The 17,067-nt window shown below is 39.9% G+C and overlaps 1 protein-coding gene across 1 annotated transcript in view; it reads left to right on the top strand.

Annotated features, from left to right (window-relative positions):
• Positions 1-17,067, top strand: part of RAB3GAP2 (RAB3 GTPase activating non-catalytic protein subunit 2) — a 97,289-nt gene that overhangs the window by 22,855 nt on the left and 57,367 nt on the right. The window contains exons 3-7 of the mRNA XM_078078378.1: positions 12,350-12,473; positions 13,349-13,430; positions 15,135-15,182; positions 15,259-15,334; positions 15,662-15,763. Coding sequence (XP_077934504.1) covers positions 12,350-12,473; positions 13,349-13,430; positions 15,135-15,182; positions 15,259-15,334; positions 15,662-15,763 — 432 coding nt within the window. The remainder of the gene's footprint in view (positions 1-12,349; positions 12,474-13,348; positions 13,431-15,134; positions 15,183-15,258; positions 15,335-15,661; positions 15,764-17,067) is intronic.

The raw sequence follows: 17,067 nt of genomic DNA, 5'->3' as shown, positions 1-17,067 counted from the left end.
CTACTTGCCCATGAGTAAATACACTAAAGAATTAAAAGGGCAAACAGACTTTCAAGATGGAAAAAAAAAAAAAAAGGTAAAAAGATATTCTTCTGTACTAACTTAATTTTAAGTGGACATCATGAGAGATAGTGTCTTGCTTGGAGAAATTGGAAAAGAAGATGGTTGTACTAGCACATCTACCAATTAATGGTCCTATAATAAATAGTAAATAGCTTTGTTGTGTTTTTTACAGTGTTACAAGGGCTTTTAGTTTGGATTATAATTTGTTTGCTTTGGGAAAGAAGTGGTTACAGGGGGATATTTTGCCTACCCTCATGCTATAATGGAAATCGAGGCAGTTAAGGAAGAAGCTTGACAAGGTTTAGTTTTAGTTGTAAGGCAGATTAATGAGCTTTCCTTCATTGGTGTATTAAGTCCAAAGGGTAGGAAGTATAGAGTCAAGGATTTCCTTGGCAGTGGTTTCTGGAACAGGAAGCACAGAAGGTTCTGGGTTAAGGCCCTTAGTGAAGGTAGAAAGTGTGGAAAATTTCCATTCAAGAGATACTTTAGAATGTGTTCCATCTGTTTGCAGAAAGTGATATAGTACAGTTTACAGAGGCAATTTGATTTAGCAGATTAACAAGGAAAGCATGCTGGCCAGATAGAGGGCCCCAGAGAAATGTTTGTTTACAGACTGAGAAATAGGATATAGCATGACCTGATTAGAGATTCTTAGAACATTAATAATCTGGGATAATTCTGGAAAACATTTTGCCTTATTTTAGTGTCATCTACCGCACAAGAGACATAAGCACCAGATTGGCCAGAGGCAGAGGAGAGCACTCAGGTTATACTAAAGTTATGTTTTAGGTTTAAGTTCTTGTACAAAGAGGAAAGTGGCTACAGAGGTTCTTCTTACTGAGATGGGTTCTCATTGAGACTTTGGCATTTGACTGTTAGAAATACTACTTTTGTGGGGCAACTGTGTGGCTCAGTCAGTTAAGCATCTGACTTGGTTTCAGCTCAGGTCATGATCTCAGGGTCCTGAGGTTGAGCCTTGGGTCGGGCTCTGTGCTGAATACAGAGTCTACTTATCCATCTCCCTCTGCTCCTCCCCCTGCTCTCTCTCTCAAATAAATAAAATCTTAAAATACTCCTTTTGCCAATGACCTTCCTGTTAACATTAATACGGGCTGGGTCTTGCCTAGTGATTCTCAATTGGAGGGATGATTTTGTCCCCTCAGGAGGTATTTGGCAAAAATGTCTAGAGACATTTTTGGTTGTCACAATTTGGGGGGTGGTACATTTCAGGGGATAGAGGCCAGGGATGCTGTTAAGCATCTTACATTGCACAGGACAGCCCTCCAAAACAAACAGTTGTCCAGCCCAAAATGTCACTTGTCCCAGAGTTCAGAAATCTTGGTCTAGCCCATGGCTTTCAGTGTAACTCTCTCGATCCTTCTTTCTGCCATTCCTCCTGTTTCTAAAATCCCTTGGCTTTGGGGCGCCTGGGTGGTGCAGTCAGTTAAGCATCTGACTCTTGGTTTCAGCTCAGATCTGACTTCGGGGTCCTGAGATTGAACCCTGTATCCAGCTCTGAGCTGAGTGCGGAATCTGCTTGAGATTCTCTCTCCGTCTTCCCCTGCCTCTCCTGCTCATGCTCGCTCTCCAAAATAAATAAATAAATAAATCTTTAAAAAACATTAAAAAAATAAAATCCCTTGGCCTCTTTTGGGGGCTTCAAAACTTTTGGTCTACATGGCTATTAATTTGTTTTTAGTAGATTCTGGTTTGCTAGTGTGAAAAGTGCAGTTGAAAGATTGTTTGCCAACAAAGGTGAATGTAAGTAGTTCCTCAGTCTTTGGCCACAGATCAACAAGTAGTTCAGGCTCAGTCTTGGTGGCATTATTTATGTCTAAGTGTTTGAGAGAGACCTATCTTTAGTCTCCCTATTGTAGCTAACCACGACTTCTCCTTGCTCTTGCTTAGAGTTGGTCATTTTATTTTGCATCTGCTCTCCTCTGGCACTCCTGCTGGGTAGCTTGTTTGTGTTGGCTTAGTGATGGACCTTCCTTGTCCTCTGCCAGGGAGGGAGGGGGAGGGGCGGCGATCTGACTTTGCAGTGGGGGAAGGGGTCTGGAGACCTGACTGCAGCTCAGACCAGGCTTTGCCCTCACTTCCTCCAGGACCTGGTACCGTTCCTAAGCCTGTGGGCTTTTCTCGGGTATTTTTGAAACTGTTAACCCCTGCTTTGTATCAAACTAATTATTGCTAAATCAGATTGGTGTAAATGTCATTTCAGTGTTTAAATTTTCATTTTTAAAGATAGGAGTATTGTTGGTCACCTTTTCACATTTTCACTTATAAATCTTTTTGGGGAATGTGTACTATTAATCTGTTTGTTTTTTTAATAAACACCAATAGCAATTTGAGGCCCATAGCATTTAGTTTGGCTATTAGAGTATTCTGATTTATGTTGGGTGCTAATTGTTTCTTGCTTATTCATCTTGTTTGTCCAACTAGATAATTAAGTTTTTGACCAGGAATTGTTTGGTGCTTTCCTATATCCTATGGTGCCTAATTTAGTGCTTAGTATTAGACAGTTGTTCAGGAAATAGAGAAGTATGCTTTTCAGGTTTGGAGTTCATTGCAATTATTTGTGAAATGAATTTTCTACTAAAAATGATGAATTTGTTTTATAAAAAATGATTATTACAAAAAATTCAGGTATTTTAGAAAAATACAAAGTAAAATAAACAACTTCCTAACATCTAAGAATAATTATCATTATTAACTTCAAGGGGTTATAAATGTAGGCATTTTGCTGTGGCTGTATATAGGTTGAGTCATTGGATGAATGGGCACACAGAAAATTCTATAAAAATGGGTATATATATATGTACAATTTAAAAGTAAATGATAGAATTAATCCTACTTGAATTGATCAAGTAAAACTGTAAGAGTTAGTGAATTACAGTTAACTTCATAAGGTTAGGAAGAAAAGTAATTTAAAAAAGGAGATTAGAGTTGTAGGTTTCTGTCAGTAATTATATTTGTAAATTTTTTTCCTTTGGCTTATCTGTAATCAGATTTGTAATCAAATTTAGGAAGAGTTCCTGCCTTGCCCCCATTTCAATTTTGAAAAGACCTTAAGAGCTTTCATCTGAGAACTTTAGTCTATGTCCAGGTGCCGTACAGCCAGCTGCTCATCCCTGTTGTTAATCTGTTTCATATATTGAAGTTTTGTACAGCATTTTGTTTGGGAATGAAAAGTCTGCTACCTTAAAAAAATTTTGAGAAACACTGAGCATTATGTATGTTAATCGCAGACTAGAAAAACGAGAAAAACCTATTTGTATAGCATCATTTACTGTTTGTGTTTCAGAATTACTGCAGCACTTAGGTCTCTTGGTTTAAAAAGTATATATGACTATTTTATGTCTACGATTTAGGTGGTAAATGACTTGAGAATTACATTGAATGTGCTGACGACTCTGTGATTTCACTGGATTTTACTCTCCACCACTGTAAGGTGTAAATGTTTATGAAAGTTAGCACAATGACAATATAAATTGCAGGTGATAGACTTACTATGCTAAAGTCAAAACCTTTGAAAAATGATTCTGGCTACATCAATGGCCATGTAGTCACCACAGTAGCTGATACACCAAAAACCATTTGCCACTATGTTTACAGAGTGGTAATTTACCAGCTCTGTAGAGGCCAGACATAATTGAAAGGCTTGTTAAATTACTGCAGCTTTTTACCATCTGCTGCATTGTGACAGAATAATCAGTTGACAAATCTGTGGGCTTAAAATCAAAAGAAATAAATTTTTAAAAATATATGTTATGGCTCTAATTGTTTAGACAGAATTCCTTATAATGTTCATTGGTGGTGACTTCAATATTTGTACATATTAAGAAACATTTTTACTGGTCTCAATTCAAAGAAAACTCCTTGAAGTTTAGGTCACATTTAAATAAAATTTTACGTTCTCTCCTTCCATCCCCCAAGCAGGGGTTGTTTTATAGCTAATGGATAAATTTAATGTTAACTTCAGTGACCAGGTAGGTACTAGTTTTTTGCGGAAAGCCAAGTAGTCCTTGGTAGTGCTGTTTTTGTTTGTTAGTTTTTTTTTTAATTTCATGTGTTGCTTGGGAAATTAACTACCTTGTCAAATGATGGTGAATCAGTAGCTTCAGGAGAACAGTGTTAGTGACTATAGTTCCCATTATTGTGGGGAAGGTTCTCAGAAAACCTATTTGGTAGGCAAATGCCCTTATAGTAGAAAGCAAAATGGTAAGCTTGCATCTTGTTAGCCACTGAATGTGTGCTGATGCTCTGTGTGACTTCATAGAGTGTTCTTATTAGACCCTCTTTCCTGCCTGAGCTGTCTTGATGAATTGGAAATTTTGTGTAAGCTTCTTGTAAAACCCAGTGCTAGTTCCTTGGGATCCAGGGGATTTCCTCATCTCTGCTCTACCAACACTTTCATCCAGATACTTTTGCTTGGACTTGAGGTTCCCCCCAAAAATCTGACCCAGGAACTGCTTCAGACAGACCCACGCTCCTTATTCTTAGTTTGTATTTCTGCTGTGAATATTTGTCTGCTCTCCTACCCGGGTTCCTTTATCACCTCAGTCTAATTTAGGGCTCCCTGGCCCGTCCCCCAGCCTTGCTTCTACCCTGTATTGCCTAGAGCAGTGCTTCTCAGCCCAGAGGCAGTTTTGCCCCCCAAGGGACATTTGGCAATGTCTGGAGACAGTGTTGGTTGTCACACTGAGGATACTACCGTACCATGAAGAATTATCCTACTCATAATGTCAGGAGTACTGAGAAATCTTGGCTTAGAGCAATGTATTTCAAACTGTTTATCTTGACTTTTGGGGATATCACTTTACTGTGTCTTGACCGGTACTTTTAAAATAATGAAATAAAATAGGGGGCACCTGGGTGGCTCAGTCGGTTAAGCGCCTGCCTTCGGCTCAGGTGATAATCCCAGGGTCCTGGGATCGAGTCCCGCATCAGGCTCCCTGCTCAGCCAGGAGCCTGCTTCTCCCTCTCCCACTCCCCCTGCTTGTGTTCCTGCTCTTGCTGTCTCTTTCTCTGTCAAATAAATAAATAAAATCTTATAAAATAAAATAATGAAATAAAATAGAATTTTAAAAATTTGGAGTACATCCCAGGTTGTAAGCGTAGATATTATTTTGGGCAACTTCTGTCTGTTTCGTTATGGAGCAGTAAGGAGGGAGAGGGAGGGGGAGACAAGAAGGGACGGGGGGAAGGGAGGAAGTGACTGAAATCAGTTGGGATGTAAAATCTAAAATCATTTTTATTGCTACTCGTTGAAGTTATTTTTTAAGTTTAAAAAAGTGTGCACACGAGAAGGAGCAGATCTGACCAGATAGCCGTACTGCTCAAAAAAAGCTTCGGTGACTGCGGGTATCCTCAGATCAAGTGCCAGCACCTCAGCACAGTGGGTGAGAGCTCTTCCTCACCCAGCTGTGCCGCAGGGTCTCCTTTTACCTTGCACCCTCGGACTCTGCTTTGACGGCCGCTCCTTGCCGGCTCGTTTGCCTCTAGGCCTTCCGATAGGTTGAGTTCATGGCTTTCTAGAGAAATAGGACATGGGGCTAGTCTGGGAACGTCCACCTCCTCTCCCTCTCTCCTGCTGCCCCCAACCTGGCTACTCTTTACTCTCCCAGCAGGAATTAGATAGGAGTTACTTCCAGTAGGAGGATTTTTTTTGTTGTTTGTCCAAGCAAAAGGACTTGAGGATACCTGCAGTCAATAAAGCGTTTTTTGAGCAGTAAAGCTCTCTGGTCAGATCTGCTCTCTTTCTCGTGTGCACATTTTTTTTAACTTAAAAAATAACTTCCCAACCCCGGTCTGGTCTTGATGACCCTCCTGTGTTCCCCTGACTGACTGCTGTGTATTTGTCCATCTGTCTTCCCCAGAGGAGGGAAGAACGTTAAGGCCGAGAATTCTCCTTTCTCGTCTCTCTGTCCTAACACAGGGCTGGTACATAGACATGCGGAGCCCTACTGGAGCATGTTGTGTAGGATAGATTAAAGCAGGGAAAAAGATGTGAGGCCACTGAGGATCTGGTCATCCTCAGGGATTTTGACCCACAAACTCTTGCCCCATTCTTCCTCTTATTTGGATTATTTGTCCATTCCCCTGATTTTTGAGGGAAGGAACCAGAGTTGCTAGGGAAAGTGTCAAGGACTATATGAATGTGTATTACTTTAAATTTATTACCGATGGCATTTGTGTGGTTAGCGACAATCCACTTACTCTTTCCAAGCCTTGGTTTCCTTTTCTGGACAATGAGGATTTTGAATCAAATGGTCTCTATGCTTCCTTCTGTTTCTTTATACGATTGTGTAATCCCATCGGCTGGCTGAACGAGATCATGACGCGTGTGAGGGAGAGATTGTTGATCCCATACAGACAAGCAGTTTTGGGGTCTTTGATCATACCGTCTTGTACCTACTACAATTTCTTAGTTAACTTGGTGAGTAAAAAAAAATTTTTACAGGGGAGCCTGGGTGGCTCAGTTGGTTAAGCAGTCCAACTTTTGATTTCGGCTCAGGTCATGATCTCAGGGTCATGAGGTCAAGCCCCTGCTTAAGATTCTCTCTCTCCCTCCTTCTGCTCCTCTCCTCCCTCTCTAAAAATAAAAAAATAAATTTTTACAGTATGTTTCTTCTTCAGCTAAATCAGTAGTTCTCAACTTGGGGGCATTTTGCTCTGCAGAAGACACTTGGCAACGTCTGGAGACATCGGTGACTGTCCCAACTGGGAAAGTGCTATGCGCATTTGGTGGGTAGAGGCTAGTGACGCTGCTAAGCATCCTGCCATGCACGGAACAGCCCCCACAGTACAGAAGCTCCAGCCCCGAATGTCAGTAGTGCTGAGGCTGAGAAACCCCGAGGAACTATTAACCACCTGGCAAGGTTATAGTGCTTTCAAGGCAGAGCTTGATTTCAAATTTCTTAACATTTATTGCAGTATTCATGACTTTTTAAATGTAATAAATACTCTGTGTATGTCCACTTATTCAGTGTTTAATTATGTTGAAAGGGAGGGGGCTATTTCATGGCTCTCTTTAAAAAGAGACTCGTCGAGCAAGAATATTAAAGACCTGATAAGCCTTTGCGAAAAAGTTCCCGCAGTCAACCATGTGGCCGAATTGGATTAGGTTCGACCTCACTTGATCCGCATCCGCGCTTCTTTACTTCAGTCACAGAGGGACACTAGCCTTTTAGTCTACAGGCGGAGGAGAGCTTCTCATCCTTCCTTTAGTTCTGGACACAGAAGCCGGCATCATCCCTGGTCACTCCCAGTGACAACAGCGAGGAGAGCAGCAGAGCAGGGAAGATCCAGAGGGGCTGTGGCAGGTCCCTCCCTTCAAGGGACCAGCCGCCCGTGGCAGTGTGGAGTGGGAAGCAGCTCAGAGGTGGCAGTTTCCGTGAGCTCTGAAGCTTGAGTTCACAGCCCTGCCCCAGCTGTGTCACCGGGGGGAGGTTACTTGGTAAGTTTCTGTTTCTCCATCTCAAAACTGAGGGACTAACATAACCTTTCTAGAGTCACTGTGAGAACTAAGATTTATGTGTCAAGCACTTAGCACAGATATCGGCACGTGGTAAGTGTTTGGCAAATGTTGCAGCGACGTCTTCCGAATCACCAGTACCCTGCCTGCTCATTGCCCTTGAGTTAGGTGACCAAACCCAAAGTCACGTCAGTGCCAAACACCTCTTGATAGGCCCGCTGTCCTCTACTCAAGAGGGTGTGGGAAGACTTTGTTGTGAGAAGAGATATCACCTTACTGTGGCCTGATTTCTATATACCCCGTTGCTTGGGCACAAAGTGGCAGACACTGTAGAACAATTCAGGACACGTCCTTCTCCATCCGTTTGTTCTTTATTTGCCTTTGTATATAGCATGTTCATTGTTGATGTACCATCCTGATGTACCCAGGGATTTTTTTTTCTTATTGAGGTTGAGGATTTATTGAAAGAAATTCGATCTATATAAGGTTTCTTCTCCCACCCTCCCAGTGGTTTTCAGTTTTCAGATTTACTTCCTAATATTCTGGCACAATTTATACTGTTTGGCAAAATAGCTAATAAAGCTTATGGAGAAACAACCAGCTATGGTGAAACAACACATTTTTACCTCTGTTTATGATTTTAAGGGTATTACTTATTTTTGGTTACGGTCATGAGAGGCTTTTAATCTTATTCAGTCTAATACATTGAGTGCTGTGTCTTAGGCACAAAGAATAGTGTCTTCGGAATCGCATGTGACCAGGAGCTTGTGGCTGTGTGGGTGTATAGCTGTTCTCCCTGCCCCCCCGACCCCCGCCCCAAGTGACTGGGCGTCAAGAAGCTATGGAGCTCACCACCATTGCATTTCATGATAAGCTGTCATCATGCCCAAACAGCAGGACTTTAGATCTAGGATTGCATGGCCTATCAAACCCTAATGATGATAATGTAATATCATCATATGGTAGTATTTTCTAACCTATTTTTAGAATGTGGACCTCCTGCTTGGACATGCCCCACTTTACCCTGGCAAACAGGGCAGATCTACTTTTAGTCCTTCTGTCCCAAGGACAGATGGAGAGGTAGAGAGGACGTAGAAAAGAAAGTGCAGTGAAGAGTGAAAGAGTTTGGTTTTCTCCCTCTTTCACTAAAACCTGAAAATAGTTGAAATGCTAGAAAGTAGACTGCTAATTCACATGAAGTTTTTCTGGCTTCATGTTACTAGAAAGGTGCATTTATGAGGTTGCTAAGCAGGGTTGGGCACGTAACCAGTGATTGTGGAGTAGTTTCTCTGAATTTGCGTCCAAGTAAGTGCTGTTTCCTGTGCTTTGATCTTGGTTAGTTCTTACGGGGCAAAATTCATGCTTGCTTCTGGGAACGCGTGTAGTCCACTTGCTGGGATGGTGGCAGACAGAGCTGAGTTCTCATCCCAACTAAGAGGGTAGTATTTGTTCCTTTTTACATCTCTCTAACTTGTATTTTCCATGGGTATGTCAACCAGAATCTTGAACTGCTAAATCTTAGTATTACTTAAGGAAACACTCCAGAGGATACTATCACTTAAGGATGTATTGCTTAAGGATACTAGCTTTGAATTGGTTGCTCAATGGCATACAGGTTCATGTGTAAGAGGGATTATAGGTTATTCCAGTATCTTTGCAAAGATCAGAAAGGAGATATGGAAATGCTGTTTCCACTCACCTGTGTGTCAGTGGGCTGTGCAACGTGTGGACTTGAGGAGTAATATCAAGCCTAGGCTTGGCCAGTTAGAAGGCTTGGAGTCTAGTGTGGTAGAAATGCAATCACAGAATCAATAGGTAGCAGAGAATAGTAAGATTTTTGATTGCGATAAGTTTGAAAGAAGATAAGAGTCAGAGTAGGATGGAGGGATAGGAACTGGAACTTGGGACAGAAAGATAGAAAAGAGAGGGAAAGTATTTTTGAAGGAGTGCCTGGAGAAGTGTCTCAAGGATACACAGGCTTACCTGTTCAAGTAGTGTCCTGTGGGAAGGTTAGCCTGGGATACAGTGATAAGTAATGGTAATCCTTTGAGAAAAGACTTTCATTGACTAAGAGGCTAGAGTCAAATCCCAGGCGAAGACAGTCTTCTCCAAGAGCTGTTACAGCTGTCTACCAGGGTGAACAAGCAGGGTGATGGGGTAGAAAGATCACCTGAATTAAATATCAGGAAGCTTGGGTTCTAGTTGGGTTCTGACACTGATTCTGTGCCAGGGAGCAAATCTTTAACCTCCCCCAGACCCTGTTTTCTTTATTATAAAATGAGGTTTTGAACCAGGTAGGCTTTAAATGCCTTGCATCTTTGTATTTCTTTTACCCTTTGTCTTTTCAGCAAATATAAACATGTAGATCTAATCCTTGTTAGTGGCATTATCTTGAAAGCATAGGACAGAAACAGAAATAATGTGCTTTAATGGAAAGTAACTTTTAGATAATTTTTGGGATCTATTGTTTGAATATCATTTTGGAAGTGTGATAAAAGGATAAAACCTGATTTATAGAACTTGCTAAAATTTGAGCTGTATCCTTTTTCTGGAGCAGTGTGTTGATTCTTTTTTATTGCCCTGAGATAGGAATTTTAAGGTCAGAGACTAGAAAGAGTTTTAGGCACCCCTGATTTCTTCTCACAGTACTTAAATATCCCTGTGTGACTTGCCCTGCTTCTAGCCGCCTACCTGAAGATGAGCTACTCTAATCACTTGAAAAGTCCTGAACCTCAAAGTTGGTACAACTGGAATCTCTGTTATTGGACAGGAAACTCAGGGCAGTGTTGCCTTCAGCTCACCAGTGAGCCACTATGAGGAGTCTTGGGTGCATGCAGGCTGAAAAGAGACTGTATTCTACAGAAATTATAGGCTCAGGGAGAAATGAACTACAACTAACCTTTACCTTATTCGTGTTCTCTTTAGGGGATTAATTTTCTCCCTTATTTGTATGTAGAAAAGTACACATTAACAGCAAGATGGATAGCTTTAAATTCCGTAGAAAAATAGAGCTTTAATAAGATGAGGACTTTTTCCAGTATTTCCTCTTCTTTCAAGAGAGGGTGCATGCAGCCTCCTTAGCTTGCTCACCTTGCATAAGAAGAAGGTTCCAGATCAATTTGATTCCTATTCGCTAAGTTTTTAAAAAAGCATAAATGTGTGAAAGAAAGAGAAAGAAAGAAGGAAGGAAAGAAAAGAAAAAGAAAAGAAAGGAAAAGAAAAAGAAAGGAAAAGAAAAAGAAAGGAAAGGAAAAGAAAGGAAAGGAAAAGAAAAGAAAGGAAAAGAAAAGAAAGGAAAAGAAAAAAGAAAGGAAGGAAAAGACAGGAAGAAGACAGCCTGCATCTCCTCCCCTCTCTCCCCATTTCCCCCTGATTAATTCAGTGTAAGAGCCACTGGGTAGGGCTGAGGTAGGAGTCCGCATGACATAAAGCTTAGAAGCTATAAGAGAATAGTTCGATAATTTACCTGCATAACATTAAAAAAATTTCTACATGGAGCAAATTAAGTTACCGCACGGACTGGGAAAATGTTACAACTCTTATGTTCAAAAGGCCAATTTTCTTTGTATGTAAAGAATATATACAAATAAAGAAGAAAAAGAGTAGCAACCCAACAGGAAATCTGCAAAGGAAAGGAATAGACTGGTTGTCTTGTTCTCATTAATAAGAAGACAGTATACTGAAATACCGTTTTTCACCTGTTACATTGACAAAGATCCAGAGTTAAAGCATCTTTTGAAAAGTCTGTGGGGGAAGCAAGCACTTTCAAAACTTGCTAATCAGATTATAAAATAATACCACCTCTTTGGAGCACAATTTGGAAATATCTAGCAAATTTACTAACACGTTACCTTTGACCTGGCAATTTCACTTGTAGCAGTTTATCCTACTAATATACTCCCACACAAACTGACAAGAGTATAAGGTTATTCACTGTATGATCATTTGTGGCGGCAGAAGAGTGTAGACATCGCAGATGTCCATCAATAGGGAACTGGTTAAATAATTTACGGTGTGTCTGTACAGTGGAATACTATGCAGCCTTTAAAAAATAAACTTCCTGGGGAATGAAGTCTAAGATATATGTTAAGAGAAAAAAAGTATAGAGAAGTATGTGTATAATGTGCTACCATTTGTATAAGAAAAGGGGGGGGAAGGGGAGTCATGTATTTGCTTGTATGTTCACAAAGGATCACTGATCATACTGGTTGTTTCTAGAGGGAACAACTAGGAGGCTAGAGTACTAGAGTCAGAGAGAGACTTTGCAAAGAAGACCTTTTTAGATCTCTTGAGTTCTTAACCATGGGGATCTTCCTCTTTGTAATTATTTTATAAATAATTTTTCAATTAAAAATGAAAACACCTTCCAGTTCAAATGAAGGAAAGAGTATCAGGTTTATCAAATACTTTTACAGATTCGACAGCCATAAGCATCAGATAATTTTTTCTTTGCTGTGTCGCTGCAGATACCCTAGTGGTATCTCTGGAATTGGATTATTCACTAAATTTCCTAATAGTGAATCATTCCTGGAATGATCCCTGTGTGACAGTCTTTTAATGTCTTACTGGTTTATATGTGCTTATGTTAAAACTTTTTGCATTAATATTCAAAACTGAGATTAGTTTTGGTGGCTATTTTCTTTACGGGTCTTTGACATGTTTTGATAAGGAATATTATTGAGACTTTTAAAAAGAAATGGGAAGATTTCCTTTTCCTTTTTGTTCCCCCTCGTCCCTCAAGGCAGAAAGGCTGAGATGCAGTACTTTCAGTATTTTTGCATACACTGTAATTGAAGTTGTTACCCACAGGAAGAAGAAGGAAATACTTGCAAAACACAAAAAACTTCCTGGCTGCAAGATTGTGTTTTATCCCTGTCTCCAACCAATGATCTTATGGTTATAGCTCGAGGGCAAAAAGCGGTTTTTCTTGTGCGTAAGTACTCTTATTATTTTCGGTGTACTTTATTTTAATGCATAGAGTAGGACAGAAATGGATTAGATAGAAAGAAAAAATGTTATTTATGTTGGATGCGTTGTATGGTGGCATTCTGTAGTGTATTTCACATATTGTATAACATTTTTTATTTGTGTGTGTGTGTGTGTGTATTTTCTTCTTCCTATCGTTTGTTTCCTATTTTTCTTTCTTGACTGCTTATACTTGAACTGTGGCTCTGTTGCCCGTCAGAGGCCAAAGTGATCATTGCCCAGTTCTTGCAAGGGGCAGTCAGAGCTAAAAAGGCTGCTGACACCTTTTTAGTAATAATGTGAATGAGGTGATTTTCAACTATAATTTGAAAACTCATTGGACTCTAGTTTCTTATTTGGGGCATACATTTTCGGTTCATAATTTTTGTTGAAGATTAAAATTAAGGTTTACATAAGATGAAAAACCTCACTGATCAAAATCAGATCATATATTAAATGGCTGTGGAGTGGTCTTAAAAGCAGGTTTATCCTCCTACAGCATAAATCTAATAGAAAAGTGTTCTCTGTCATCTGAAGATGAAAGTCATTTTATAAATACAACAGATGGGGAGATGAGGTGGTATATAAGAATCAATAACTTTATTCTGCAAGAACTAGGACATTAGATGAATTTAATTGGAGGAAGGAGAGACTAAAGGCAAGTAAGTAGCCTGGGTTGAGTTTTATCAAAATCTTACAAAATTTTTTCTGTGTTTACCCAAACCCATTAATATAGAATAATTACATTCTGTACACATTCTAAAGGGAAACCATGAAATTCATAAATCACTGTTTAGTATACTATAGTTAAAGTGATTTTATATGATAACCTATTTTTTTCAGCAAAATGGAAATACAGCGATAAAGGAAAGGAAGAAATGCAATTTGCTATTGGCTGGAGTGGTTCTTTAAATGTCGAAGAAGGGTAGGTACCAGTTAATTTTTTTTGTTTCTCTGTGCATTAAATGTGTATGTGAAATTGTTTTACTTATAAGTGAGAAGTTTCATCACTGGGATATTTAGTGACTATTCATCCCAACTTAGAGGTTATGGAGCATGATTTGGCCAGCAAATTTAAATTTTACTCATGTGATTTCTTTTTTTTTTTTTAAACTCCTGTTTGCAGAGGAGATTTAAAGAAGAACTCAGAGAGAATCCCATTCTTTCTCATTTTGTTGTTTCCTGTGTTCTTCATTACTAATTTTATTTATCCGAAAAGTCAAAGGCAGTCATTGTCTTCTCTGCTTGGGTAGCATTGGCCTTGTACTTAAAGGGGACAGTGCTACATTAATTCTTAAAACTCATAAGTACTTCAGAAAGGCAAGTTGGTAAATTCACATTTCTAAATGACCCAGTAAGGTGGTTCTCTAGTGTGATTATATGAAGGAGCTGCTAACCTGGAACCTGTTTTCACCTAAATTTTTATGACTGAAAACTATCTGATGAGAATGAGTAAGATACTTCAGACTTTGGATTCAGATAAAAGACAACCAAGTGGAAGCCCATACATAGGACATGCTTGGCACATCGTAGATACTCACTGGAATGTTTTCTCTCTTACCAAAATAAATGATAATATTTCTCCTTAAGTCATTTAGTCTAACCATTTTGAAGACATTTAATTTCTTTCAGAAATGCAAAGCAAACATAATGGCTCAATTACTTGAAAGACAACAAACAAAAAGATTAATTTTGTACAGTGGCTGCCTAATACGATGTATGAGGCAGGAGTGTTTATAGTATCTGGAATAAGCTGGTGATTGATGGGTCCTGAGGGTTGGCAGGTTAAATTAAAGTCAGTAGGAGTTATTTTAATTTTGAGGCTTAGTCTCTGAGCTCCTGACAGATTTTTCAAGTCCACGTGTCACAAAAAGAATCTTTTAGGGAACATCCAGCCAAGCATGTGCTTGGAAATGGGTTATCTGGGGCAATTTCTGCAGAGTATCAAGGAAGAAGCCAACTAGTTGAAATGCAGTTCGTCCCTAGAATATGTACTTGCAGGATTATGGTTTGCCTGTAATGTGACTGGCGTTCCTCCCACGCTCTGCCCAGTCAGTGCTTAGCTGATGCAGAAGAGAGGGTACTGCAGGAAATGACTGGTGATGATTTGCTCGTTCTCACTTCTCTGTATAATCAGTGGTGTATGGTAAAGTTTTTGCTTTCTCTTGTGCTTTTTATAACACAGAATGAAAAATACTGTTTTTTATTAACTTCCAAGTGAATATGACATTACCTTTCATGTGAATGATTTTTTTATTTTTTAAGGGAGAGAGCAAGCTTGCACACGTGCGAGGTAGGGAGAGGGGCAGGACAGAGGGGGAGAGAGAGAGAATCTTAAGCAGGCTCCAGGCTCAGCACGGAGCCCCATGGGGGCTCGATCTCATGACCCTGAGATCATGAGCTGAGCCGAAATCAAGAGTCAGATGCCGAACCAACCACACACATTCATGTGAATGATTTTTATGATTCAACTTATTGTGGAGTTTTACTGTATTTTTACTTATGCCTTGAATAGAACTGGCCCACAGAGCTTATCTTCCACCGGTTGCCCTTTAACATTAAATTATAGGGAAATAAAAGTAATTGGTAAATTCATTAGGTAAGCATATGATTTTGTTTTCGTTTTTAGAGAACGTGTAACCAGTGCTCTATGTATCCCACTAGCAAGCCAAAAGAGGTAAGGATAAATAAGTTATTCGTTTTCTTTGCTTTGATTTATGAGCTATTAAGATCATAAATTTTGTTTGTAACAGGAGTTCCACAGGGCGTCCTGACTGGACCTGCATTGTGGTGGGCTTTACCTCAGGTTATGTACGCTTCTACACTGAGGTGAGTGGAGTGTTGAGCAGTTAGAAAACAGCACTTGGCTGGAATATCTAGTTATGCATCTCCATTATCCTTCTTTGTGACTAATTACCTGCCGCTTGGGAATGTGGAGTTGCTACTTCATGAGGGTGGAAGCAGGGATTGGGGGGTGGGGGAGTTGTGGTGGAAAGTTCTGGTAGCACTATAGAGAACAGAAGCTGTATTCTTCTGAAAGAGAGTATCTGATATCCATGGAAAACAGTGGGGGAAATGACACTCTTTGCCTGGTCATACCTGTTCAGGTCTACTGATGAGGAAATAAGCAGGGCTCTTCTCTGTGCTTCCTCCTAGAATGGTGTGCTCTTGCTTGCACAGCTTCTGAATGAAGATCCAGCACTACAGCTGAAATGCAGGACCTCTGAAATCCCACGGCATCCTGGCGTGACTGAACAGGTAGCTTTATAAACGACTGTGTTCAGAGGGACCATGGCTTACTTCGAAGTTGTGTTTTCTCTCTTTTTTAGGAAACTCACAGGTGTCTTTGTCTTGTGGCATAGTTAGCTGTACTGTTATGTTCTAGAAATACAGCCTATTTATAACTGAGTCAAGAACTCCAGTCTTGCTTTTACTTATTTAATGAAATACCCTACATTTTGTTCCACAATACAATAAAACACTTTAGTCAGAAGCCCAAAAGAGTTCCTTATTGTTGGAATTTGAGAGCGACTTAAGACACAGATGTGGTATATATGTTTTTTATTTGGATTTAGGTATCAAAATTATACACAATAAAAGAAAAAAGTTCTGGCTGTATTTATTTATTTATTTTAAAGATTGTATTTATTTATTTGACAGAGATGTAGTGAGAGAGGGAACACAATCAAGGGGGAGTGGGAGAGGGAGAAGCAGGCTTCCCGCGGAGCAGGGAGCCCGATGCAGGGCTCGATCCCAGGACCCTGGGATCATGACCTGAGCCGAAGGCAGACGCTTAACGACTGAGCCACCCAGGCGCCCCTCTGGCTTTATTTTTAATACTACTACTACATTGTACTTACCTGTTTCTCAGAAAGGCAATGAAGTTTTTGTTTATAGTGGAAAATAGATTCACTGAACTGAAGATTTGGACAGAAAATGATTCTGTTTCGTATCTAAGGCTCTCCAAATGTACAGTTTTCACTTCGCAGGTGCTGTGTGAGAATTTGATAGTCTCACATTAAAAAAAAAAAAAATTGTAGAGCCACATAAACTAATATGCTCTTCTTTGGCTCACAGTATACATCGTCAAATTATGTAAATACGCCTTCCTTCTTTTTACTATCCTGCTTCCAAAAGGTTTCAAGTAAACAGATGCATATACTGTGTACCTGTGTGGACTTAAATTGTATGAGGGATGGCCTGAAGCTATGGGGACTAGAGCTGTAGAAGAAACTTAATCTAGTAAGAGAGACTAGACTAATTCCTATTAATACCTTTGAATGAGTTAATCAATAATACAAAGCAGTACCTAGTCAACTGCTATTTTACATGGCCAGAATAGATTCTGTACAAGTGGGGGAAGGGGAGCTCAATTAGAATGAGGACAGTAAAAGAAACTTTCATTGAGCAGGCGAGATTTTTTTTTTTTTTTTTTAAAGATTTTATTTATTTATTTGACAGAGAGAGAGACAGCGAGAGAGGGAACACAAGCAGGGGGAGTGGGAGAGGGAGAAGCAGGCTTCCTGCAGAGCAGGGAGCCCGATGCGGGGCTCGATCCCAGG

This window comes from Halichoerus grypus, chromosome 7 (assembly GCF_964656455.1).
Source record: "Halichoerus grypus chromosome 7, mHalGry1.hap1.1, whole genome shotgun sequence".
NCBI lineage: Eukaryota > Metazoa > Chordata > Mammalia > Carnivora > Phocidae > Halichoerus > Halichoerus grypus.
The sequence above is the reverse complement of the archived record's forward strand: the minus strand, read 5'-3'. Positions and strand labels throughout refer to the sequence as shown.